At 45.0% G+C, this 26890-nt stretch overlaps 1 protein-coding gene across 2 annotated transcripts; it reads left to right on the top strand.

The window, feature by feature from the left end:
• On the top strand, positions 1-25663 carry cib1 (calcium and integrin binding 1 (calmyrin)). Of its 2 annotated transcripts, none has more exons than XM_078199995.1 (8): positions 1-123; positions 14327-14504; positions 15737-15771; positions 16803-16902; positions 18338-18491; positions 19369-19487; positions 24009-24097; positions 25305-25663. In XM_078199995.1, the coding sequence occupies exons 2-8, from the start codon at positions 14454-14456 to the stop codon at positions 25324-25326; spliced, it is 570 nt and encodes a 189-aa protein (XP_078056121.1). In that variant the 5' UTR covers positions 1-123; positions 14327-14453; the 3' UTR covers positions 25327-25663. The 2 variants fall into 2 exon arrangements, with proteins under 2 accessions (XP_078056121.1, XP_078056122.1); XM_078199996.1 differs by lacking the exon at positions 1-123 and adding an exon at positions 7807-7875.
• The last annotated feature ends 1227 nt before the right edge of the window (positions 25664-26890 follow it).

Genomic DNA, 26890 nt, shown 5'->3' with positions numbered 1-26890 from the left:
AGGATGTAGTGTTCTATGTGTTCCTATTCAGTGGGGTTGTAACTGCAGCAACAGGCGGCTCTGTAGAGCAACTCTCTGGAACCTCTCTCGCCGGCCCCAACTTCCGTGTGAGTTGTACTCCAGGTCAGTGAAGTTTTGTAACTTGTTTTATTTTAATGAACTTTTAAAAAAAAAACTTTTAATACTTCCGATTTCTTTCACGTATCCCACTCCCACTGGCCGGTCCAGGCCCCCCTCTCTCTACCCTGCCTTGAGTTATCGCTACCCGCCATGGCACTTCCTGCAAAAGGAGCGGCCCCGGGGATCTCCCCACAACCCAGCTGGAGAAATGTACACACCACCCAGGCAGACAGGGTGAGGAGCAGCGCAGAGAGAGAGAGCAGAAAATCCGGGGCCAGTAACAGGAAACAGAGCAGGGTTAAATAAAATTTCCAAAAATAAACATTATTCATAAATACTCTGAAATAAACCATTGCAAAACAACATCTCCAATAAAAACAGTTCAAAAAAAGACAGTCATATTTACAATACTTTAGGGTGCTCTGTTCCAAGACATTACATTTATTACAGTTCAGTTCTTCAACAAACTACGTACATTCCTCACATTTCACTGTGTGCTGTTTTTACAGAGTTGTACACAGTCTTTACAGTTACTGGGCCCTCTGTCTGACTCGGTTGGAAGTCTTTAAACGGTGGCCTTTTCCCCATTGTGCCTTTGCGGCGGCTGCCCCGAGCTTGAGAGCGTCCCTCAGCACGTAGTCCTGGACCTTGGAATGTGCCAGTCTGCAACACTTGGTCGAGGACAAATCTTTGCACTGGAAGATCAGCAAGTTTCGGGCGGACCAAAGGGTGTCCTTCACCGAGTTGACGACCCTCCAGCAGCAGTTGATATTTGTCTCGGTGTGAGTCCCTGGGAACAGCCCGTAGAGCAGAGTCCTGCGTCACGGAACTGCTTGGGATGAACCTCGACAAATACCTCTGCAAATACCCTTTGAAATGCTTGTTCCCCAGTTTCTGCCCTTGGTTTGGAAGGTACTAAAAATCCCAAATAAGTTAACCCCACATTTAGTAGACATTGGCTGTATTCCTTTTACTGAATCTACTCGCTTCTTCCTCCTGTCTAACCCTGCTCTTCGTAGCTGGAATCCTGGAGAATATTTTGGGTAAAGTTAGACAAGGTTGGGGTTATTTTCCTTGGGACGAAGGAAGCTTTCTCTCGCAATCCCCCACCAAGTTCCTCCCATTTCCCTTCACTCACTGCTCGCTGCTTGAGTCTCGACTCCAACCTCACACTGCCGGAGCTTCTCTAACCTCTTAAAATAAAAGCAAAATACTGTGGATGCTGGAATCTGAAACAAAAACAGAAAATATTGGAAAATCTCAGCAGGTCTGACAGAATAGAGCCAATGTTTCGAGTCTCGATGACCCTTAGTTTATGACCTTCAGTTCTGATGAAGGGTCATCTAGACTCCAAAGACCCAACCCCACTAGGGTGGCACCCTGGCGAACCAGTGCCAGGGACCCTGGTTCAATTCCCTGCTTGGGTCACTTTCTGTGTGGATTTTGCACGTTCTCCCCGTGTCTGCATGGGTTTCCTCCGGGTGCTCCGGTTTCCTCCCACGAAAGATGTGCTGGTTAGGTTGATTGGCCATGCTAAACTGCCCCTTAGGGTTAGGGGATTAGCAGGGTAAATATGTGGGGTTGCGGGAGCGGGGCTTGGGTGGGATTGTGGATGGTGCAGGCTCGATGGGCCAAATGGCCTCCTTCTGCACTGTAGTGATTCTATGAGCAGGCACTGCCCACTCCCAAGTTCCCCATGAAATGCCTCCTTTACCCACAGCCTGCTCACCATCTTACTGTTGTCAGGGGCAGTTTATGAACTTGTTTATGATTTATAACTCTTGGATCGGGCTACCCTCTTCAAGTCCATGTGCAAATTATTTGACACCCTGTCTGTATTCAGCATTGTTAAATGTTGCTTCAACCAGCTATGGTGGCAATTGAGAGCAGCAACTATTCACAATTTGCAATTAAAAACATAGAAACTAGAAGCAGGAGGAGGCCATTCGGCCCTTCGAACCTGCTCCCCCATTCATTTTGACCATGGCTGATCATCGAATTCAATATCCTGATCCCACCCCCATATATCCCTCGATCCCTTTAGCCCCAAGAGCTATATCTAATTTCTTCTTGAAATCACGTAATGTTTTGGCCTCAACTACATTCCGTGGTAGTGAATTCCACACATTCACCATCCTCTGGGTGAAGAAATTTCTCCTCACCTCAGTCCTAAAAGATTGACCTCTTATCCTCAAACTATGACCCCTAGTTCTGGAAAACAGAAAATGTTGGAAAAACTCAGCAGGTGTGGCGGCATCTGCAGTCAAATGGACTCCAAACGCTGTTTCTCTCTCCACACACACTGTCAGAGCTGCTGAGGTTTTTCCAGCGTTTTCTGTTTTAATTTCAGCCTTTTGCTTTTATTCAGTCTATAAAGGATATAAAACTCTCCCTTAAGCAAAAGCAGTGGGAGGATTTCAGTAATTATCTATTTAGACAAACACTAATCAGAAAATGTGTTCTCACAATCCTAAAGCCATTCTGATGGGTCAGATTTCAATATTTGCATTGGAAGCAGTTTAGGGAATGTTCACCGGGTTGAATCCTGGATGGAGGGAGATTTAGAGAGGATGTGAGAAAAGGATTTTTCACCCAGAGGGTGGTGGGAGTCTGGAACTCACTGCCTGAAAGGGTGGTGGATGCAGAGACCCTCATAACATTTAAGAAGTATTTAGATCTGCACATGCGATGCCAAGGCATACAAGGCTATGGACTAAGTGCTGGAAAATGGGATTAGAATAGTTAGGCAGACGCGATGGGCCAAAGGGCCTTTTCCTGTGCTGTAGACCTCTAAAGGGCGGCACGGTAGCACAGTGGTCAGCACTGCTGCCTTACAGAGCCAGGGACCCAGGTTCGATTCCCAGCTTGGGTCACTGACTCTGTGGAGTTTGCACGTTCTCCCCGTGTCTGCATGGGTTTCCTCTGAATGCTCCAGTTTCCTCCCACATTCTGAAAGACGTGTTGGTTAGGTACATTGACCCGAACAGGCACCAGAGTGTGGCGACTAGGGGAATTTCACAGTAACTTCATTACACTGTTAATGTAAGCCTTACTTGTGACTAATAAATAAACTTTAAACTTTTAAAGAAGTCTCACAACACCAGGTTAAAGTCCAACAGGTTCATTTGGAATCACGAGCTTTCGGAGCGCTGCTCCTTCATCAGGTGAGGGAGAGGTAGGTTTCACAAACATGGCATATATAGACAGAGACACAATTGCCTCTATGACATTGAAGGGTCTCGACAGGGTAAATGTTGAGAGGGTGTTTCCCTTCCTGAGGAATCTAGAACTAGGGAGCAGAGTTTCAGGATAAGGATTTAGGATGCAGATGAGGAGGAATTTTTTCTGAGGATTGTTAGAGTTTGGAATTCTCTAGCTCAGAGAGCAGTGGAGGCTGGGTCATTGAATGTATTCCAGGCTGAGATGGACAGACAGATCCTTGAATGCTAGGGGAGTCAAGGGTTACAGGGATAGCAGTAAAGTGGAGTTAAAGCTAAGATTAGTCAGCCATGATCTTACTGAATAGCAAAGCAGATCTGAGACATATTCATGTCTCTACTTCTAACGTTTCTTGTTGTCACCTTGCGTCTTTAGGGCATAGGCTTTATAAAACAGATCCAGATTTAGCATGAACTATGACACAATGAACATTATTAATGAGAAGAAAATCTGCATGATAAGACCAGACTCTGGCTGCAGTGGCCTCTGTCCCCCCATTCTGTTGTATTGTTTGAGTACAATATAACACCCAGGAAGCTGGTTTATGATGAAACACTGATGTAGACTTCAAACTCCAGTACGATTAGTTATAGTTTAGTAAGAATGTTTTATTGGCCCTGTTCCCAGGAGTCATTTATCTTGTTAGTAGGTGAGAGGAGTTTCACAAGGTTTAAAAGTGGATGACTGCTGAGATTTCCTCCTAAGGTTCAGTAGTTCAGCTATATTGGCCTTTATCAATCGAGGGATTGAGTTCAGGAGTCCGGGGATAATGATGCAGCTATATAAGACCCTCGTCAGACCCCACTTGGAGTACTGTGCTCAATTCTGGTTGCCTCATTACAGGAAGGATGTGGAAAAGATTGAAAGGGTGCAGAGGCGATTTACAAGGATGTTGCCTGGATTAGGTGGCATGCCTTATGAGGATAGGTTGAGGGAGCTCGGTCTTTTCTCCCTTGGAGAGACGTAGGATGAGAGGAGACCTAATAGAGGTATATAAGATGTTGAGAGGCATAGATCGGGTGGACTCTCAGAGGCTTTTTCCCAGGGTGGAAATGGCTGCTACGAGAGGACACAGGTTCAAGGTGCTGGGGGGTAGGTACAGGGGAAATGTTAGGGGGAAGTTTTTCACACAGAGGGTGGTGGGTGAGTGGAATCGGCTGCCGTCAGTGGTGGTGGAGGCAAACTCAATAGGGTCTTTTAAGAAACTCCTGGATGAGTACATGGGACTTAATAGGATGGAGGGTTATAGGTAGGCCTAAAAGGTAGGGATATGTTCGGCACAACTTGTGGGGCCGAAGGGCCTGTTTTGTGCTGTAGTTTTCTATGTTTCTATAATTTGCAAAAACGAGTCTCCAAGCAGGACCGAGGGCAGGTCAGAACCTGCATGCTTATTCCTTCAGTACAGTTCAATACTGCATTCTCACCTTGTCTCCAGCAATAATAAATGGCCACTTGTGTTTCATTTTGGGTGAAAGGATAAAGTCTGTGATTTAAAGGAGGAAGTTTTGTCAAATTCAGAAATCAGCGCTAGCGGGACATTTGGACTGAAGTTTCAGGCCTAGAATTGATGAGAGCTTTTTATTCGATAAGTAATGATAAGCTCAGTTTGATTCTGGTGGGACTTTACAAGTGGCAACTTGCCAAAGATCCTTAGACAGCACCTTCCAAACCCACGACCATTTCCATCTAGAGGGACAAGGGCAGCAGATTCGTGAGGGCAGCAGATTCGTGAGGACACCACCACCTGCAAGTTCCCCTCCAAGCCACTCACCATCCTGACTTGGAAATATATCACCGTTCCTTCGCAGTCGCTGGGACAAAATCCTGGAATTCCCTCCCTAATGGCATTGTGGGTAAACCCACAGCACGTGGACTGCAGCAATTCAAGAAGGCAGCTCACCCACCACCTTCTCAAGGGCAACTAGGGATGGGCAATAAATGCTGGCCAGCCAGCGACGCCCATGTCCCACGAATGAATTTTAAAAAAGTGGTGGGCAACTGCAGTCCGGGGGTCGCATGTGGCCCATCAGGGTTCTGACTATGGCCCACGAGACTTGTTGACTGTTGCCTACACGCAGGGTTTCCTCCCACAGTCCAAAGATGTGCGGGTTAGGTGGATTGGCCATGCTAAATTGCCCCTTAGTGTCAGGGGGATTAGGAGGGTAAATATATGGGGTTATGGGGATAGGACCTTGGGGGGATTGTTGTCGGTGCAGACTCGATGGGCCAAATGACCTCCTTCTGCACTGTAGATTCTATAAGTCCACGAGTAGGACTTGAATCCATAACTTCAGAGGTAAGAGTGCCACCAGTAGAGGTTTGGCTGCAGATGGATTACATTAACAAGAGAATGGCATTAGTGATAGAATAGTAATAAGTCTCTCAACACCAGGGTAAAGTCCAACAGGTTTATTTGGTAGCACGAGCTTTCGGAGTGTCACTCCTTCTTCAGGTGAGTGAGGAGTTGTGTTCACAAACAGGACATATATAGACACACACTCAATTTACAAGATATATATGTGTGTCTATATATCCCTTGTTTGTGAACACAACTCCTCACTCACCTGATGAAGGAGCAGCGCTCCGAAAGCTTGTGCTGCCAAATAAACCTGTTGGACTTTAACCTGGTGTTGTGAGACTTCTTACTGTGCTTACCCCAGTCCAACGCCGGCATCTCCACATCATTGATAGAATATGTTTCCTCTATGCTGCCAGGGTGAAGGAATTATAGAACCTCCATGATGTGAGGGAAAGCAGTCAAAGAAACACATGTTGGGTCCAATGAAATAGACGTTTATCTGAAGTCTTTCAGACGAAATTTACGGAATTAGATAGGAGTAAAGAACAAGACCAGAGGAGGGTAATCTCTGACCTGGTTATGTGCCACAAAATGCACAGGTCAGGTAGAGGAAGATACAATCCATGGCTGTAGGAGTAGCAAAGAGGGTGAGATTTACATTCTTGGGCCATTGGAGTGAGATTTGGAACAAGTAAAAAAAATTCACTTGTCGCATGTACAGAGGGTCCAGTAAATAGGGAATGAGTTAAAATACTTAAAATGCTTAGGAGTGAGGATTGACACTAAAGAGGAAAATCAAGAATATTGAAGCTGTTTATATATCCAATTCAATCCAATCGAAGTCCAATACCAAGTCATAGCAAGTGAGACATTCCCGATCCAAGCTAACAAGACAGGCTTCCCACTTCCTGCCTTGGGCTTGGTCTACATGATCCAAGCTGGTTGGAGCAGGCATAGCACCGTCTCCAAGGCTGGATCGTATTTGCATCTTAGCCAAAAGGCCGAGATGCCGCTTTGAAAAATTGCTTCAAATGAAGCGTCAATGTAACCTCATGACTTCAACCAAGTGCAGGACGTTGATACTACACTTGAGCTTAGCCAAAAGGCCGAGAAGCTGTTAACACAGTAGCAGAAGGTTCATCCCGGGAAATAATAGGAGATGATAATGCAGGTGGGTCAAAAGCTTCTTCCCTGCTGGCATCAGACATTTGAATGGACCTACCTCGCATTAAGTTGATCTTTCTCTACACCCTAGCTGTGACTGTAACACTACATTCTGCGCACTCTCCTTTCCTTCTCTATGAACGGTATGCTTTGTCTGTATAGGGGACAAGAAACAATACTTTTCACTGCATGCTAATACATGCGACAATAATAAATCTAGTCAAAGCGGGGATCAATGTATTTGGTAGAAAACTGGCAACCAGATACCTCCAAATTCAAAGACACCATCTAACTTTCCTTATTGAACCATTACCAGAATTATTTAAATGATTTCATGTAAATAGATTTCCCCTTGTGGTTTATCTGTTGGGAATATCTTGGATCTTGCCATCAGCCCGTGAAGTGACTTGGATTTATCCTTTGGATACCACTCATGTTTTCCTTGACTCCTGTCTAAGTGTTTACTCTTAACCTGTATGGGTTGACAGCCTCCCAGCATGTTTTCAATCTCGGGATTGCAAAACATTTTGGAAAGGCAGGGATTTATTTGGTGTTTAGCACCAGGGAAGGATGCTGTTGAGTCTGAAATTCCCCCTAAGCCTTTTCCCCTGACTTTCCTGAGACGTTTGTGTCAATTTTGTGACAAATTAGATTGAGGGGCACAATATTCAATTGCTGGTCGACATTAATTGTGACCCTCTTCTAGAGGAATTATTTCAGGAGAAGACACAAGGCGGGAAATGCCTACTCCTGGAGGTTTTGGTAATATGAGCCCTCCCTCTGGGAGGAGCTCTGGCAGTTCCTGACTAGGACTATGATCAGACAGCGACAGCCGAGGGGAAGCTTGCTGGACATTTCTAACTTTCTCTGCCTTTGTGAGTTGTCAGTTGGGTTGGAGATGTTTCCGACGCTGGTGTCTGAGAACAAATACTAGCATGATCTGTTTCACTCGGATGTTTGGGGTATTTAAGTTCGAATTTGGCTTTGGCGAAGTCTTTTAATTCCTGCAGTTCTTGCTGAAGAGTGAGCAATCATTTTTGCCTTTCCTCTCGTGTCCGCATCTTCTTCTTTGGGTGAGTTTCCCTGTCGCTTTGAATTCTTGGCTCCTGGATATGAGTTGGACTGAATTTTGACGGGCTTTTGTAACACCTAGGCACTTGTTTTTCCCCTTTGGGGAAAATGGTTGATTTATTTACAAGGTGCTTTGCTTTGTGCAGGATGTGGTTTGAAATTTCACGTCCCTTTGTTGGGCTGTTGCCTCGTTCAGAGTTCGCTGCTGTTTTAATTCCTCCTTCTGCCTTAATATCCCGAGCGGTGCTTTGGCTAGTTCCTATCTTTTAAAAGTTTCAACTTGGGAAGGGTGTAGGAGAGCTCCTCCGGGTAAAATCGTGCTGGTTCAATACAGCGTTTTAGTGTCTCGCTGTTTTATATCCTGTACCTTGCGAGAGCCTTCCAGTAATTCAAATCTAATATTCCTGTCATCCTATCTTTGCAGCCTGTCCAGTGACCATAAACATGGATACTGGCTGTGTGTTTGGCTTTTAATGTACTAAACCCAATGCCTAACTGTAGGATTTCACTTTCTCCAAATATATGGGAGGCGGGACTGATGTGTGAGGAGAGATTGACGAGGTTAGGATTGTTTTCGCTGGAGTTCAGGGGAAATCTCATAGAGACTTATAAAATTCTAACAGGACTAGACAGGGTAGATGCAGGATGTTCCCGATGGTGGGGGAGTCCAGAACCAGGGGTCACAGTCTGAGAATTCGGGGTAGTCATGATGTGGAGATGCCGGCGTTGGACTGGGGTAAACACAGTAAGAAGTTTAACAACACCAGGTTAAAGTCCAACAGGTTTATTTGGTAGCAAAAGCCACACAAGCCTTCGGAGCCCCAAGTCCCTTCTTCAGGTGAGTCACCTGAAGAAGGGGCTTGGGGCGCCGAAAGCTTGTGTGGCTTTTGCTAGCAAATAAACCTGTTGGACTTCAACCTGGTGTTGTTAAACTTTTTACTGAATTCGGGGTAGACCATTTAGGACGGAGATGAGGAGACATTTCTTCACTCAAAAAGTGGTGAGCCTGTGGAATTCATTACCACAGGAAGCAGTTGATGCCAAAACATTGAGTGTATTCAAGAGGCGGCTGGATATAGCACTTGGAGCGAATGGGATCAAAGGTTATGGGGAGAAAGCAGTATTAGGCTATTGAGTTGGACGATCAGCCATGATCGTGATGAATGGCGGAGCAGCCTCGAAGGGCCGAATGGCCACCTCCTGCTCCTATCTTTCTATACCGACTCAAAACCTTAACAATGTTTCTGTCTTCACAGATGCTGCCAGACTTGCTGAGTTCTTTCAGCATTTTCTGTTTATATTAAAGAAAAATAAAATTACTCGGTCTGTGCCAGCTCCTCACTAAGATATTTGAAATCTCTGAGCAGTGGAGTTCAAACCCTTTTTGTAGAGCAGATCTGCTCCCTTAAGTCAGTCTTTAAATACTCACGGTGATGTAAGTTCTGTTTTGGGTAACTTTACTTCAGCGCCTTGTTTGTTTTTTTTTACTGGGGCTGATGTTCATTTGTGAAAGTTCTACAAGTACTTTATTCAGCTTCTTCTTCAGTTCTTGGCCCAAAGGCAAATCCCACAGCACCAACATCGCCACCTTGGTTAAAGGCAGAAGACAGGTCCTGAATCCACCCAGCCAGAACATGCTGTTGGCACCAATCTGATCACACGGAGTGAATTATAAGCTGAACCCCCTTTCGAAGCCATCTCGGATAAGGAGCACCGTCTTAATAATCACCTTCACCTGAATTTAAAAGTCACTTGCTGCAGACGCTTGTTTTGGCCCCGAAGATGTGTAGGTGTGTCCACACCCCGGACATTCTCTCTTCCACCATCTTCCGTCAGGAAAAAGATACAAAAGTCTCATGTTACCTACCAACCGACTCAAGAATAGCTTCTTCCCTGCTGTCATCAGACTTTTAAATAGATCTTCCTTATATTAAGTAGATCTTTCTCTACATCCTAGCTATGACTATAACACTACATTCTGCACTCTCTCCTTTCTTTCTATGAACGGTATGCTTTGTCTGTATAGCGCGCAGGAAACAATATTTTTCACTGTATACTAATACATGTGACAATAATAAATCAAATCAACTTAGGTTGATTAGCCATGCTAAATTGCCCTTAGTGTCATGGGGATTTAAAGTTTATTTATTAGTGTCACAAGTAGGCTTACATTAACAGTGCAATGAAGTTACTGTTAAAATCCCCTAGTCGCTACACTCCGGCGCCTGTTCGGGTACACTGAGGGAGAATTTAGCATGGCCAGTGCACCTAACCTGCACGTCTTTCGGACTGTGGGAGGAAACCGGAGCACCCGGAGGAAACCCACGCTGACACGGGGAGAACATGCAGGCTCCGCACAGACAGTGACCCAAGTCGGGAATCGAACCCGGGTCCCTGGCGCTGTGAGGCAGCAGTGCTAACCACTGTGCCGCCCAGCAGGGTAAAAATGTGGGTTTATAGGGATAGGGCCTGTGTGGGATTGTCATCGGTGCAGGCTTGATGGGCTGAATGGCCTACTGCTGCACTGTAGGGATTCTATGAACCATTTCTCCCTCAAGAAAGATAACCAAAACATATTACCTTCTTCCAGATAGCCTTTTTAAATCATTATCAGCTGGGGTATATATAATTACCCAGATATTATAAGGGTGGAGGGTCTGCCTCTTCAAAAAATTGTAACTCCCTACTTTAGGAATAAACAAGGGGAGAGGGCCATTAAAGTTGCACATAGAGTAGTGTGTGTGATGTTATATTTTACTCAATTATTTACAAGTGTATTAAAGAACTGTAATATACAATAAGTCGATAAGTGCATTACAACATTGAAAACTAGAAAGATAGAAAATGTAATCTTGCTTCTAATATAGAATCCAATAAAAACTCTTAAACTGATGCAGACTGCAGCGGTTCAAGAAGGCAGCTCACCACCACCTTCTCACGGGCAATCAAGGAAGCCTACATCCCGTAAACGAATAAATAGAAGCTAAAATCACTTAGGATAGCCGTTAAATATTTAAAGCAAAGTGTTACCTTAAATCCCCGAGTGGTTTAGCTGTCTGACTAGCAGGACACAGAAAAAAAACACAATTAAAGTGTCCAGCTCTTCAACACTTTGAGAAGCATAGGTTTAATGTTTGTCCTCAATACTTCTGAGATACCGTTCAAATCTTATATCCCACTGAACTAAATTTCAGTCATCCTTAGTACCTAAGGGGATTACTTCTTTGTTTAAGCTTCTCCCTTTTGATTAACTTTTTATCATTCACTTATTTATTTTGTTGAATATTGCCTTATTACGTGAACATTGTGAGCATTTAGCTGGTCAATAAATGTTTGCAATGTGTTCTAATGTCAACCTTCATTCATTTCACTTTCTATACTTCCATCGTGATTTATAAGTTGCAGTGTTTCAAGAAGGCAGCTCACCACCACCTTCACCAGGGAAACTCGGAATGGACAATGCTGGCCTAGCCATATCCCATAGACAAATAATTTTAAAATGGAAACGTCCACCTTTTAAAGATTTTTTTTTTCCTTTTGGGTCATTTAAAGGCTACATTCCTAAAGCATCTATCCTTTGTAAAAGATGGCTGATAATGTTCAATTCTGACTCTTAGAAGTTTACTAGTCTTTCATGATATCTGAGCTTGGAGTGGCTCAGTGGGTTAGCACTGCTGCCTCACAATGCCAGGGACCCGGATTCGATTCCTAGCTTGGGTCATTGTCTGTGTGGAGTTTGCACATTCTCCACATGTCTGTGTGGGTTTCCTCCGGGTGCTCAGGTTTCCTCCCACAGTCCGAAAGATGTGCTGGTTAGGTGCATTGGCCGTGCTAAATTCTCCCTCTGTGTACCCGAACAGGCGCTGGAGTGTGGTGACTCGGGGATTTTCACAGTAACTTCATTGCAGCGTTAATGTAAGCCTACTTGTGACTGATAAATAAACTTTAAACTTTAGATTTTAAGAATCCTTTCTTACTAGAATCTATCATTATTGAATATTACATCACCTTTTTAACATTCCTTTATGTTAACCAGGGCGGCACAGTGGTTAGCACTGCTGCCTCACAGCTCTAGAAACCCAGGTTCGATTCCGGCCTCAGGTGACTGTCTGTGTGGAGTCAGCACATTCTCCCCATGTCTGCGTGGGTTTCCTCCGGGTGCTCCGGTTTTCTCCCACAGTGCAAAGATGTGCGGATTAGGCGGATTGGCCATGATAAATTGCCCCTTAGTGTCGGGGGACTAGCTAGAGTAAATATATGGGGCCTGGGTGGGATTATGGTCAATGCAGACTCGATGGGCCGAATGGCCTCCTTCTGCACTGTACGGATTCTCTGATTCTATGAACGTTCCTTTGGTAAAGAATAAAGCACTTAAAAATTGTGTAAAGATCGTCCTTATCAATTCTGTGTCTAAAAAAGGTCTTTCTAAAATTCCAGTGTATTTACAAACATGAAGAAATGTTCATCGGTCTTGAATTAAATTCAGTGCTGTCACAAATCCCCCACACTACCCACCCCCTCCAATCTCTGGTGTATGTGCCAGTGCGGTTGTGTGTTAGCTTCTGCCTGTAACCATTTATTCAATTCTAAAATATAACGCCCTAATTATTTATGAATTCTATCCAATGGCTGCAATTTTGCCGCCCTGCCTGCCACGGGAATCAGAGCGGGCGAGGGGCGAACCATGGGAAGGTCTGTTGACCTCGGGTGGGATTTTACAGTTTTGAGATCAGCGAAGCTCCCACCCAATATCTATATTGCACCCAACTATCTCTATAATCCATGACGGGTTGTCCAGCCAACCAAGCACCAAGGAGACAGGGTTGCTATGAATAATAATGGTAGAAGCTCCAATGTCCTTTCCATCACATGGCTGACCAGGAATCTCTCCGGCTCTTACTGCCTTCCATCAGCATCTGTTGGAAGGATTTATCAGTTGATCCTCAACCTATTTAACTACATTATTCCTTGGCCATCAAGTCCTGGGGGACTTGAACCTGGAGCTTCTGGTTCAGAGGCAGGAACGCTACGCACTGCCCCGCAAGACTTCCTTTTATTCAGTCCTTAAATAATAAAGAAACGGGTCAAGAATGATGTCTTCAAGCCATACAGTAAATCTCCCATCTTCAATGAAAGAGGACCGATGGTAGAATATTAGGGATTCAAACTAGAGAATTCAGCTAGGGAAAAAAGTTCACAAACAGGCAGACCAACACATGGGATAGGGTTCTATGTGTGGTAGGGCAAGTAAAAGCCTGGAATGTATTCAGAAGCATGTTGGATGTTGCAATAAAGGATTCTATTGACAAAGGAGCTAAAGTAACCTAATGACTTTCCTTACCAATATCTGTCTTGTCAGTAAAAATAAAAAGCATTAAAACTCAATAAACTCTTGATCTCAGTTTATATGTTTATGGGGAGGGGAATCACTGGATTAAAGCAGATTCTTTCCTAATGGTTTCTGATGCACACAGGTTAACAGAAACAGATACAGGAATCTTACCTCTTTTCCCCACCCTCTACATTGTTATCTTCACAGCCTTAGTTCTAGCTAAGATGAGCTATTTCAGCACAGTGCATTATGTTTCATTATCGGAAGAATTGACATTGGAAATGCTCCATTATATTGTAACAAGATCCCAAACCTTCAATGGCCTGATTTATAATACATGAAGATATGTATAGCAAAGTGGTTAAGAGTCAGAGATATAGCTCATCAGTCTTGTTCCCCTCCGCCCCAAACCCAGAATTTCGAATGAATGTTTTAATGTGAAATATCAATGTCCTGAAGGAGGAATTGTCCTAAATGTCTCTGTGTGTAAATCGGGCATGGTGGGCGGTACGGTGGCACAGTGGTTAGCACTGCTGCCTCACAGCGCCAGGGATCCACGCAGACACGGGGAGAACCTGCAAACTCCACACAGACAGTGACCCAAGCCGGAAATCGAATTCCAGGTCCTTGGCGCTGAGATAGCAGTGTTAACCACCGTGCCACCCCATGTTAGAACAAACCAAGAACAAAGAAAATTACAGCACAGGAACAGGCCCTTCGGCCCTCCAAGCCTGCACCGACCATGCTGCCCGACTGAACTAAAACCCCCTACCCTTCCGGGGACTGTATCCCTCTATTCCCATCCTATTCATGTATTTGTTCAGACGCCCCTTAAAATTCACGATCGTATCTAGTTCCACCACCTTCCCCGGCAGCGAGTTCCGGACACCCTCCACCCTCTGTGTAAAAAAAACTTGCCTCGTACATCTCCTTTAAACCTTGCCCCTCGCACCTTAGACCTGTGCCCCCTTAGTAACTGACTCTTCCACCCTGGGAAAAAGCTTCTGACTATCCACTCTGTCCATGCCTCTCATAATCTTGTAGACTTCTATCAGGTCTCCCCTCAACCTCCGAAGTTGCAGTGAGAACAAAACCTATGTTAACCTATGTTTTCTTTTCAGGTCCAATTCTAATTAAATTGAAACGGTTACACAAGGGTTGAGAGAGACTGCGGGCAGCACAGGAGGGTGCTTGTTCCCAGGGGATCCAGAGCTCAAACTTTGGAGTCAGTGGGGTCAAATTGGGAACATGGGTGGATCGGCTAGTCACCTCTCAAAGGAGCAACTTTCAGAATATCAGGTGAGAAAATAAAATTTAACTCAAAGGTTTTCCCCCAGTCAGAGCCTGGCATAAGTTCAAATTAAACGGTAATTCTGCGTACTTAGAAGAATAAATCTTCTAAGAGTAGATCTTCTAAGAATAAATCTTCCAAGAATAAGTCCAAAGTATTTTATTGCAACTCTTTCAATAATCGCTGTCATTCCAGTCTGAGTTCAATATCGGATCAAAGTCTCATCATCTCTAATATTTGGGATGAGATGTTGGTTCCCATTGCTCCTGTCTTGGCCAAGAGAATAAGGCTTTACAGAAACAATATCAGTAAGTGTGTCAGGAGCAGAAAATGGTCCCATGAAAGATAAATAGAAATGATCAGGACATCCCCAAATGCATTTCATCGCATTCACTCCATTTTGAAGTGAAGTCCTTGGTGTAATCGCAGCAAGCAGTAAGATTTCACAAATAGATAAATATCAGTTGATCTATTTTTGACTGTTAATTGAGGAGGGCAGAGCAATGTTGACCAGGTCACTGGAGTTCCATATTTTCCTTTGTGGCAGTTCTCTAGGAGCCTTTGTGTCCACCTAAACAAGCTGACAGTTTAACATGTTGTTTGACAGTCAGTACCTCTCGACAATGCTGCACGGAGGGTCAGCCTTGCAGTGGGGCTCGATCCTCGAGGCAAAGAGGTCAACAACTCAGCCAAACTGATAACTATTTGAAAAACAAAATATTGTGGATGCTGGAAATCTGAAATAAAAGCAGAAAGTGTTGAAAATAATCAGGTCGGGCAGCATCTATGGAGAGAGAGACACTAAGTTATTGCCATGAAATGTTAGCTCCTCTCTCCACTAATGCCGCCTGACCTGCTGAGTTTATACAGCGTTTTCTGTGATGATTAATTGAATTGTGATTGGAAGAAGTGTGTGTGTGTCTGTGTGTGTGTCTGTGTGTGTGTCTGTGTGTGTGTCTGTGTGTGTGTCTGTGTGTGTGTCTGTGTGTGTGTCTGTGTGTGTCTGTCTGTGTGTGTCTGTCTGTCTGTGTGTGTGTCTGGTGTCTGTGTGTGTGTGTGTGTGTGTGTGTGTGTCTGTGTTGGAGGAGGTATACAAGGCATTTCTCTCCCTTGTACAGCAAAGACCAAGAACACTTACCTTAAATAGCTTGGCTTGCCTGAGCGTCCTCACACTGTAACAATGGTTAATGTCCGTGGCAGCAATGTTGAAGTACTTTTTTCCCCCCCTCTTTTATTTTAGGAACTAACGTTTCTAACAAAGCAAGACATTCTGCAGTAAGTAGAAGATTTTATATTTTGTTCTTGGAGAATTTTAAAAATGTTCATCAAATCACCACAATGGGATTTGACACCTCAGCAATTGCTGGAGCTCTGTAGCTTACTCGCTAAATACACTTCCCAATGTAGCAATAGCTCTTCCAGAACAGTAATAGTCAAAGATTCAGTCCTTGAATTATGCTGCTCTCAGCAAAGTTGGCAGCGAGGACACTGCAATTGGGTGCTTCATTCCCCGAGAGGGAGGAAAAAAACATCAGCCAGAGTTCTTGCTTCCTCTTTACCGCAGAGTGACATGTTATACATGCGTAGTTGTAGTGAGAATAACGGGATTCGTGTGAGACCTCCACTCTCAAATAGCCAGCAGGCTCACATAGGAATAGCTTGGGTGAGGTAACAGATGATGTTTTGTACGTGTGGTACTATACCTCAGAAAGGAGCTAACACTATAGGTGAATCATAGAATCCCTACAGCGCAGACGGCTATTCAGCCCATCGAGTCTGCACCACCCAGGCCCAATTCCCGGAACCCCACCTATTTACCCTAGCTAGTCCCCCTGACACTAAGGGTCAATTTAGCATGGTCAATCCACCTAACCCGTATGTCTTTGGAGTGTGGGAGGAAACCGGAGCACCCGGAGGAAACCCATGCAGACACGGGGAGAACGTGCAGACTCCACACAGAACAGTGACCCAAGTCAGAAATCGAACCCCGGAACCCTGGCGCTGTGAGGCAGCAGTGCTAACCACGGTGCCACCGTGATGGATGATAAAATCAGCCGCTTGTATCAATGGTGATCATTTCATGATATGGGTGTGAATAATTTCCCCATCTTCATCAACTGAACTGATGCATATTCCAGTGGACACAAATGCTGAAGAATAACTAGCTCTTTGTCTTGCGTTAGACATTCGCACACATTGTATTGTAACCTGTAGCTCTGGTTTTAAAATGTTCATAGCTTGCTTAGTAACATTTCAAAGGTGAAGTTTAATATAGTGACACCCATGTAACTCTTCTATCTACAAAGTGCTTGTCAAATATTCAAGGAGATGCTTGCAAATGATCTGGTTGACTTCCAAAACACGCGAATTGCAAAGGACAGAATCTGCGAGTTGCCAGAGTTGAAGGTACGAAAGATCTCAATGCAGTTTCTAGGATTGCAGTAATAAAAAGACAGTAAAGTCGCCATAGTCCCAGATGACCACAGGCTGCTCCCCTAGGAGAGAGCTGACTGGTGGTGATTTCACCTGAGGATCCCCACACCTCAGGCAAGGGGCAAGGTTGAGAAGGGGGGGCCTTCATGAATAATCTCAGCCGGTACGGGCATTGAACCCACGCTGCTGGCTTTGCATCACAAACCAGCCCACTGAGCTAACCAACTCCCAATTCCTGTAATTGTAATGGTTTGTCTCCTTTCGCTCCAATAGTTTGAAATAGGAAAAGCCTCCAGCTAGGATGCTAGTGCATCACATTGGCACTGACTCAGAAATGGATTCTGTGTAAGCAAACGAGTCAGTGTCAAAAGTTTCCTGGGTTCTAGAAGAGGAAAAGTCTGGATTGCTTCTCATTATCTATTGGAATAAGCCTCTGTAAACAATGGGTGGGAAGAGGATTGATGTTGGCTGTGTTGGCCCTTATGTTAGAACAGCCACTATGGTCCAGGCTCGCCGATAAAAAACATACGAGTTACAAGCAGGAGTAGGCCACTCAGCCCCTTGAACCTGCTCCACCATTAAATAAGATTATTGCTGATCTGATTGTAATCTCAACTCCATAATCCTGCCTACTCCTGATAACATTTCACCCCCTCCTGTAGCACAAATCGATCTAGCTCTGCTTCCAACACCTTACAGTGAAGAGAGTTGCAAAGATTCACGATTCTTAGAAAAACATTCCCTTCATCTTGGTCTTAAATAGGTGACCCCTTGTTCTAGATTCTCCCACAAGAGTCCATTCCGCATCCACTCTGACAAACCCCCTCAGTTTCTTGCATGTTTCAATCGAGTCGCCTCTTACTCTTAGAGACACCAGCAGAAACAAGCCTTGCCTGTCCATTCTTTCCTCACAAGATAACCTGTCCAATCTTGATATTAGCCTAGTAAACCTTCTCTAAATCGCCTCCAACACTCCCCCAATGATTTAGAACAGAATCGGTCTAGGTTGTGATCTCCTCCACAGACAGGTGACCAACACCACCCTCCGTCAAGACTAGACTAAAAGTGAAAAGTAAAGTTTATTTATTAGTCACGAGTAAGACTTACATTAACACTGCAATGAAGTTACTGTGAAATTCCCCTAGTTGCCACAATCGGCAACTGTTCGGGTCAATGCACCTAACCGGCACGTCTTTCGGACTGTGGGAGGAAACCCACGCAGACACGGGGAGAATGTGCAAACTCCACATAGACAGTGACCCAAGCCAAGAATCGAACATGGGTCCCGAGCACTGTGAGGCAGCAGTGCTAACCACCATGCTTCCGTGCCGCCCGATAGAATTACATAGATAAGTTACAAAGGCAGTAGACTATTTTAAGTTACTTTGTTTTTGTGTTTTGATTGTAGGCTAACCCTTTCCGAGAAAGAATCTGTCTGGTGTTCTCGACTGCGATTGAAAAGGATGGCAGTATGTCCTTCGAGGACTTCTTGGACATGCTCAGTGCTTTCAGTGATTCAGCAACACATGAGATTAAGTCTCACTACGCTTTCAGAATTTTTGGTTAGTCTGATCTTCTTGGTGGAGTTAGTACAACAGATACTGTGGCCTGTTTTAGTGCAGTGGTACTGAGTAGGGGAATGATAATTGGACACATTAGGAATCGGAATATGGTGAAGGGCATTCACCCCTCATGTTCCCGATTGCTGTACGTTGACTCTTGTTGGTAATGTGTATGTTGGATAAGTGTGGTTATCTGTGACCTTCCTCACTAACATCCATATAAACTGTGAACACTCACTGTGTACGCTCAAAAAGCAGAATTGACCACGCTGGAGGATGGCCGGCGGCGCGATGGTTAGCACTGCCGCCTCACAGCTCCAGGGACCTGGGTTCGATTGCCGGCTTGGGTCACTGTCTGTGCGGAGTCTGCACATTCTCCCCGTGTCTGTGTGGGTTTCCTCTGGGTGCTCCGGTTTCTCCTCCCACAGTCGAGATGTGCGGGTTGGGTTGATTGGCCATGCTAAATTCCCCATAGTGTCCTGGGATGTGTACGTTAGAGGGATTAGTGGGGTAAATGTGTGGGGTTGTGAGGGTAGGTCCTGCAGTGGGATTGTTGTCGGTGCAGACTCGATGGGCCAAATGGCCTCCTTCTGAACTGTAGGGATTCTTTGATCACATCAAAGTCAAGGATTTCAGCAACAGAAATGGATTGTAGTCCTTATCGCTCCCTGATCCTGTCCCTGCAGGGAAACTGACCTCTGCATGGTGGGTTAAAATGGAGAGCACAGTACACTATGGGTACAGAACTGAGGCATGTATTTGCTGTACAAGATGATGGGAGTGTTTGAGGGTTGGCTTCTCAAAAAAGGATTGTGGATCTGGGTTGTAACACTGACTTAATGCAGAGCCATGTTTAAAACATTTATTCTCTTTGTAGATTTTGATGACGATGGCACTTTAGATAAAGAGGATTTGAAGAAATTGGTGAATTGTCTGACAGGAGGCACATCTGGAACACAGCTGACAGAGGCAGAGATGAACCAGCTCATTCAAAATGTAAGGGAATCTCTTATTAAAAAACTGCACATTTTACAGCATACTTCATTTAAATTCTGAGGCTGTGTAAGGCTCTGGTCAGACCCTATTTGGAGTATTGTGAGCAGTTTTGGGCCCCATATCTGAGGAAGGATGTGCTGGCCTTGGAAAGGGTCCAGAGGAGGTTCACAAGAATGATCCCTGGAATGAAGAGCTTGTCGTATGAGGAACGATTGAGGACTCTGGGTCTGTACTCGTTGGAGTTTAGAAGGATATGGGGGGATCTTATTGGAATTTACAGGATACTGCGAGGCCTGGATAGAGTGGACGTGGAGAGGATGTTTCCACTAGTAGGAATAACTAGAACCAGAGGGCACAAACCTCAGGCTAAAGGGACGATCCTTTAAAACAGAGATGAGGAGGAATTTCTTCAGCCAGCGAGTGGTGAATCTGTGGAACTCTTTGCCGTGGAGGCCAGGTCATTGAGTGTCTTTAAGACAGAGATAGATAGGTTCCTGATTAATAAGGGGATCAGGGGTTATGGGGAAAAGGCAGGAGAATGGGGATGAGAAAAATATCAGCCATGATTGAATGGTGGAGCAGACCCGATGGGCCGAGTGGCCTAATTCTGCTCCTATGTCTTATGGTTTTATAATTGGAAACTTGGGTACACACTCAAGAATGGGAAGACAGCAATATCAACTGTGGAACTGCTTGCTTCCATCAGTCTTCCCTTCCTCCTCCCAAACCTGCAGACTTACGAGGAAGGAGAGAGTTACTGGGTGCTGGGAAATAATTAGAATCGGAGGCAATGAAATGAGCTGAGTGAGAGTTTAGATTAGAGCACTAGAACTGTTCATTTATAGCTTGGGAGGAAAGGGAGATATTACAGTAAATATTAATCCCAATTTGCTTTGTGCAAATTGGCTGCTGCATTTTCCATATTATAATAATGCCTACACTTTAAAAAGTACTTCATTCAACCATGCAGTACTTTCCTATGCCTTGGGGGGTCACGAAAGGTGCTATTTTAAATCAAGCTCACTATTTATTTCATCTATAATTTAGTTTGGTTTCATCACTCTTTATGCATCAATTTTCCCCCGATCTTGCCAATAACCTACTCCTTGGTTTCTGAAAATGTCTCCGTGAATGGGGAGCTGGAGCCAGGAGACAGTAATGTATCTAAATATTTCATGATCTTTTCGAGTGTAACCGCACCTTTGGCACAGGGTATTCCAAATATCAAAATACAACAGTTACTTCAAGGAAGTACTCTATAGGGTCTTTAAATAGCCACAAACGTAGGCTTATCAGCTTATTCATATTTGCTGGATATAAATAAACTTCCTTACTCTCCCATTTTGTCTGAATCTTCTCCCTCTTCTGCAATTAGGGTGGCACAGTGGTTAGCACTGCTGCCTCACAGCGCCAGGGACCTGGGTTCAAATCCCGGCTTGGGTCCCTGTCTGCGCAGAGTCTGCATGTTCTCCCCGTGTCTGCGTGGGTTTCCTCCGGGTGCTCCGATTGCCTCCCACAGTTCAAAGATGTGCTGATTAGGTGGATTGGCTATGCTAAATTGCCCCTTAGTGTCAGGGGGACTGGCTAGGGACTAGCTAACCTTAGTTAGGCCGCACTTGGAATATAGTCTTCAATTCTGGTCGCCACATTACCAGAAGGATGTGGAGGCTTTGGAGAGGGAGCTGAAAAGATGTTGCCTGGCATGGAGGGCATTAGCTATGAGGAGAGGTTGGAGAAACTTGGTTTGTTCTCACTGGAACGACGGAGGTTGAGGGGCAACCTAATAGAAGTCTACAAGATTATGAGGGGCGTGGATAGAGTCAATTACTAGGGGACACAGGTTTAAGATGTGAGGGGCAAGGTTTAAAGAAGATGTATGAGGCAAGTTTTTTTTACACAGAGGATGGTGGATGCCTGGAACTCGCTGCCGGGGGAGGTAGTAGAAGTAGATAAAATAGTGAGTTTTAAGAGGCGTCTGGTCAAATACATGGATAGGATGGGAATAGAGGGATATGGTCCCCGGAAGGGTAGGGGGGTTTTAGTTAATTCGGGCAGCATGGTCGGTGCAGGCTTGGAGGGCCTGTTCCTGTGCTGTAATTTTCTTCGAATGCATGGGGTTATAGGGGATAGGGCCTGGGTGGGATTGTTGTTGGTGCACTCGATGGGCCGAATGGCCTCCTCCTGCACTGTAGGATGCTATAATTGCAGACTGTAGCTGGGGTTAGGGTATACAAGTCTCCAGCACCTAGCCCAGACATCCATTCTTTGAGAGCATAGCCTGCTGACATTCACAATCTAAGCTAGACCTTTGTCCAAACAGCACGTACGCCCTTTCAATGGGAGTCACTGGCAGCAGAAACTGACTAGTTTTCTGAAGAAGTCATACCGACAACTCTGTTTCTCTCTCCACAAATGCTGCCAGACATGCTGAGTTTTTCCAGAATTATCTGTCTTTATTTCAGATTTCCAGCATCTGTGGTATTTTGCTGTTATTTATTGATTACTTTTCTTGTTGATATTGAAGCCTCGCAGAGTTACTGATAACCATGATATTTAACTGGAGATCATTTTCTGTTTTACAATGAACAACAGTTGTACAGGGAACAAGTAACCTACAGGAGGTTTGTGTCAGTGAAGGACAGAATTCAGCAAATCATTCACTGCCTCAGTAAGAACATTGGCTGGGATTTCACGAGTTACAGCAATTCATTTCATGGGAGTTCCTCGTGGTTTGCTCTGATGCAAAATAATTTTAATTTTGTATATGAATTCAATCCTCCCAAGAATTAAATATGGTCTAATGGTTGGATCATTGGACATACTAAAGGCTAGACGCACCCCCTCCTCCCCCGCCCCCCCCATCAAAAACTCGAATGAAACTATAACAAAAGTAAAATACTGCAGATGCTGGAAACACGTAGAATGTCTGGCAACATCAGTGAAGAGGAACAGAGCCTCGGGTTCATAGAATCCCTACAGTGCAGGAGGCCATTTGGCCCATCGAGTCTGCACCAACAACAATCCCGCCCAGGCCCTATCCCCCATGTATTTACCCTGATAATCCACGTATTAATAATTCCCCTGACACTATGGGTCAATTAAGCATGACCAATCCAACTAACCCGCACATCTTTGGACTATGGGAGGAAACTGGAGCAACCGGGGGAAACCCACGCGGACACGGGGAGAACGTGCAGACTCCACATAGACAGTGACCCGAGGCTGGAATTGAATCCGGGTCCCTGGTGCTGTGAAGCAGTGCTAACCACCATATCACCCCTGGATTGATGATCCTTCAGCAAAACAAGAGAGAGGCTTCTGTGTCTGGGACACTGGTCTGTTAGTTTTGTTGCAGTTAGTAGTATTAATTAATTCTAATACCCTTGGTTTGACAAGTAGTTGGCCTTGATTCTATAGTTTCAAAATCTAATTTGATTTGATTTATTATTGTCACATGTATTAGCATACAGTGAAAAGTATTGTTTCTTGCGTGCTATACAGACAAAGCATACCGTTCAAAGAGAAGGAAAGGAGAGAGTGCAGAATGTAGTGTTACAGTCATAGCTAGGGTGTAGAGCAAGATCAACTTAATGCAAGGTAGGTCCTTTCAAAACTCTGACGGCAGCAGGGAAGAAGCTGTTCAGTTGGTACATGACCTTGCTTTTGTATCTTTTTCCTAACGGAAGAAGGTGGAAGAGAGAATGTCCGGGGGGCATGGGATCCTTATTTAAAGTTTATTTATTAATCACAAGAAAGACTTACATTAACACTGCAATGAAGTTACTGTGAAATTCCCCTAGTTGCCACACTACAGCACGGGTCGCTGCACCTAACCAGCACGTCTTTCGGACTGTGGGAGGAAACCGGAGCACCCGGAGGAAACCCATGCAGACACACGGAGAATGTGCAAACTCCACACAGACAGTGACCCAAACCCGGGTCCGTGGCGCTGTGAGGCAGTGCTAACCACTGCCACTATGCCGTCCCTTAATTATGCTGGCTGCCTTGGTATCACAAGTATTTAATTAAAGGTCACGGTTTACAACAAAAGGGGAAGTTTGTGGATAACTAGGAGACAGCTCGGTGGGGCAGTCACATAAATCAAGCCCTACCTGCTAGGAAAGATGGGCTAGTTTAAAAATAGATGCTTAGTTTCCTGGTTGGGTGCAGCAATTAGTTTGAAAATCTAGGCCTTATGTTACTGGTGTTAAATTCCATTATATAGGTTCTTGATTAATAAGAGGATCAGGGGTTATGGGGAAAAAGCAGGAGAATGGGGATGAGAAAAATATCAGCCATGGTTGAATGGCGGAGCAGACTCGATGGGCCGAATGGCCTAATTCTGCTCCTATGTCTTGTGGTCTTATAGATTTCAAGATGCAGGTTGGGAAAATCCAGAATTAAATAACTAGCTTTCATTCTCCTCAAGATTCTTTTGCCACTTTAGCATCAGGGAGTGTAGTGAGTGTATGCCTGGTCCATTTTTAAAATATTTCGAATGTACTTACTGTTGTCACCCAGATTTTGGAGGAGGCCGATATTGATAGAGATGGGACTGTGAATCTCTCCGAATTTCAGCACGTCATCTCCAGATCGCCTGACTTTGTGAGGTACGGTGAACAGAATTTAATGGCCCTTCTGCTTTCGCTAACGCACACTCTAACTGAAACACAATTTAATCACATCTATAACCTGAGCAGGAGCACAAAGGGACACTAAGTCAGATACATGGTTTTTTTGAAAAATGAAACACCATTGCAACGACTAAATCTAAATTTATCAAGGGACCGGTTTTGATTTCTAGTCGGTGCTTTAGCAAGCATGACTGGGCCAGCAGTTCGGAAACTGTAATTGAGTCTCTGGTGAGAAATGGGCGTGTGTGAATTACCTGCGAGGACACACAAACTAATTTTAGCTTGCAAGCCCACTTTATGCTGGACAGAGCAAGTATCCTGCTAAGCTGGCACCCTGATTCAATCATAGAACCCCTGCAGTGCAAGAGAGGCCATTCAGCCCCTCAAGTCTGCACCAACTCAGAGTACCGTACCCAGCCCCATCCTCATTACCCCACACACATTTCCCATGACCAATTCCCCTAACACTAAGAGGCAATTTAGCATTGGCCAGTCCACATCTTTGGACTGTGGGAGCGCCCGGAGGAAACCCACGCAGACACGGGGAGAATGTGCGAACTCCATGCGGACAGTGACCCAAGGCCGGAATTGAACCCGGGTCCCTGGCGCTGTGAGGCAGCAGTGCCGCACTCTGGCTATTTTCACCCATGTCCTCAGAGTGCCTCCCTGTTTCAGATGAGAAGGCACACGTGAAACACCAGCTGTCATTTTTAAGGTACAAATGCAGTGTGTGCTGCACCCTTATCCCGGTGTAGGTGTTGTGCTGCAGCCAGGTGAGGCCTGGAAGAATCATAGAATCTCTACCCTGCAGAAGGAGGCCCTTCGGCCCATCAAGTCTGTACCGACCACAATCTCACCCATTCCCGTAATCCCACGCATTTACTCTGTTAATCCCCGACACTAGGGTCAATTTAGCATGGCCAATCAGCGTAACCTGCGCATCTTTGGACTGTGGGAGGAAACCCACGCAGATATGCGGAGAACGTGCAAACCACACAGACACTGACCCGAGGCCAGAATTGAACCTGGGTCCCTGGCGCTGAGAGGCAGCAGTGCTAACCACTGTGCCCTTTTTTCCCCTTCAAAGCTTCGCTAGTCTCCCTCCCCAACCCCCCCTTAGTAAAAATAGTTCCAGTTCTGATTTCTCTCTTTACAGATTTTGATGAGTTTGTTTGCCTTTCAGCTCCTTTAAGATTGTGCTATAAGATAATTGCGCGTCATCTGTGCTGGGAAAAGACATCTCACCTCCCTGGAACTTTTGGCCCTGTGGAACAGATCGATGTTCTCCTGATCCCAGCAACCGACAGCTTTTAATAATCATGGAGTGGCGGGGGGAGATCTCTGATGAGGAATTTTTCATCTGTATTCAACTTCTAAAGCCACGGTTACAGTATTCAGAATAATCATGCTTCCAAATATTTTCATGTTTGATTTACACCAGGGAGGGAAAGAAAATCAATTTTATATTTTTTAACTAGAATGCTTCCAATGACTGAAACTGAGCATTTTTACTGTGCAATAAAAGTATTTTCATTCTAAGCACTCGCTGTGCAAGTTGCATCAATTTTTAGCTACCTAAAATGTTGCAGGGATCTGAAGTCCCATCTGCCGTTTTTCTCTTCAAATCCACCGCACGCTATATTTTACAAAAGGTTTTACCCCCAGTTGATGTCAGCTAGCTCGAGCTAAATGGGGACAGGCAGCCAAGACGCTGACAACTCCTCAAAATGCCAAGAATGGTTGGAATTTTTCTGCAAGTATGAATGAGAGCAGGTCCATACAATTCACAGATTTGCGATGCTACAGGATACCACCCAAGTGGGAACACATCAAATCTGCACCTTGGGCTACAGGACAGAGACAGACTTGGGAAAAGCTGAAGGTACAAAGGCCGCCTCATCACATCAAGCCAAATCAAAATCAATAACACCTTGGAAAAAGAAGCGCATTGTTAGGTTCCAACACATAACGGGTGGCATAGTGGTTAGCACTGCTGCCTCACAGCGCCAGCACCGGGTTTGATTCCCAGCTTGGGTCTGTGTGGAGTTTGCACATTCTCCCTGTGTCTGCGTGGGTTTCCTCCCACAGTCCAAAGATGTGCGGGATAGGTGGATTGGCTATGCTAAATTGCCCCTTAGTGTCAGGGGGACTCGCTAGGGTAAATGCATGGGGTTATGGGGATAGGGCCTGGGTAGGATTGTGGTCGGTGCAGACTCGATGGGCCGAATGGCCTCCTTCTGCACTGTGGGATTCTATGACTCTATACCCAGAACTGTTCTAAACATGACCTCTGTGAGGAACACAGTAAGAGTTTTAACAACACCAGGTTAAAGTCCAACAGGTTTAAATGGTAGCAAATATTTGCTACCAAATAAACCTGTTGGACTTTAACCTGGTGTTGTTAAAACTCTTACTGTGTTTACCCCAGTCCAACACCGGCATCTCCACCTCTGTGAGGAACCCAGAGAATAATGGACTGTAATCACACAGTTTATCTTGGCCTGGGTAATTGTTGTTGTGGGTATCACAGCATGTGGTAAGGGAGCCCCAGGAGAAACTACTCTGTCACTAAAGGTGTATGCTCAGGAAAACACTTGGGAGATAATGGTCCCAGCAGCTGAGGTCCTCACCAAATTGTTGATGCTGGGCTAATTCCCAAGGTGCTGGGAGCATAAAATGAATTGTAAAACATGGTCCACAAATCAGACTAAAAGATTTTTGTGATTACCAATCTCATTCGGCTGAGCTGTTTGGATGGTGCTGGACAAA

Source organism: Mustelus asterias, chromosome 29 (genome assembly GCF_964213995.1).
Source record: "Mustelus asterias chromosome 29, sMusAst1.hap1.1, whole genome shotgun sequence".
NCBI lineage: Eukaryota > Metazoa > Chordata > Chondrichthyes > Carcharhiniformes > Triakidae > Mustelus > Mustelus asterias.
This window is presented reverse-complemented; position numbering and strand designations above follow the sequence as displayed.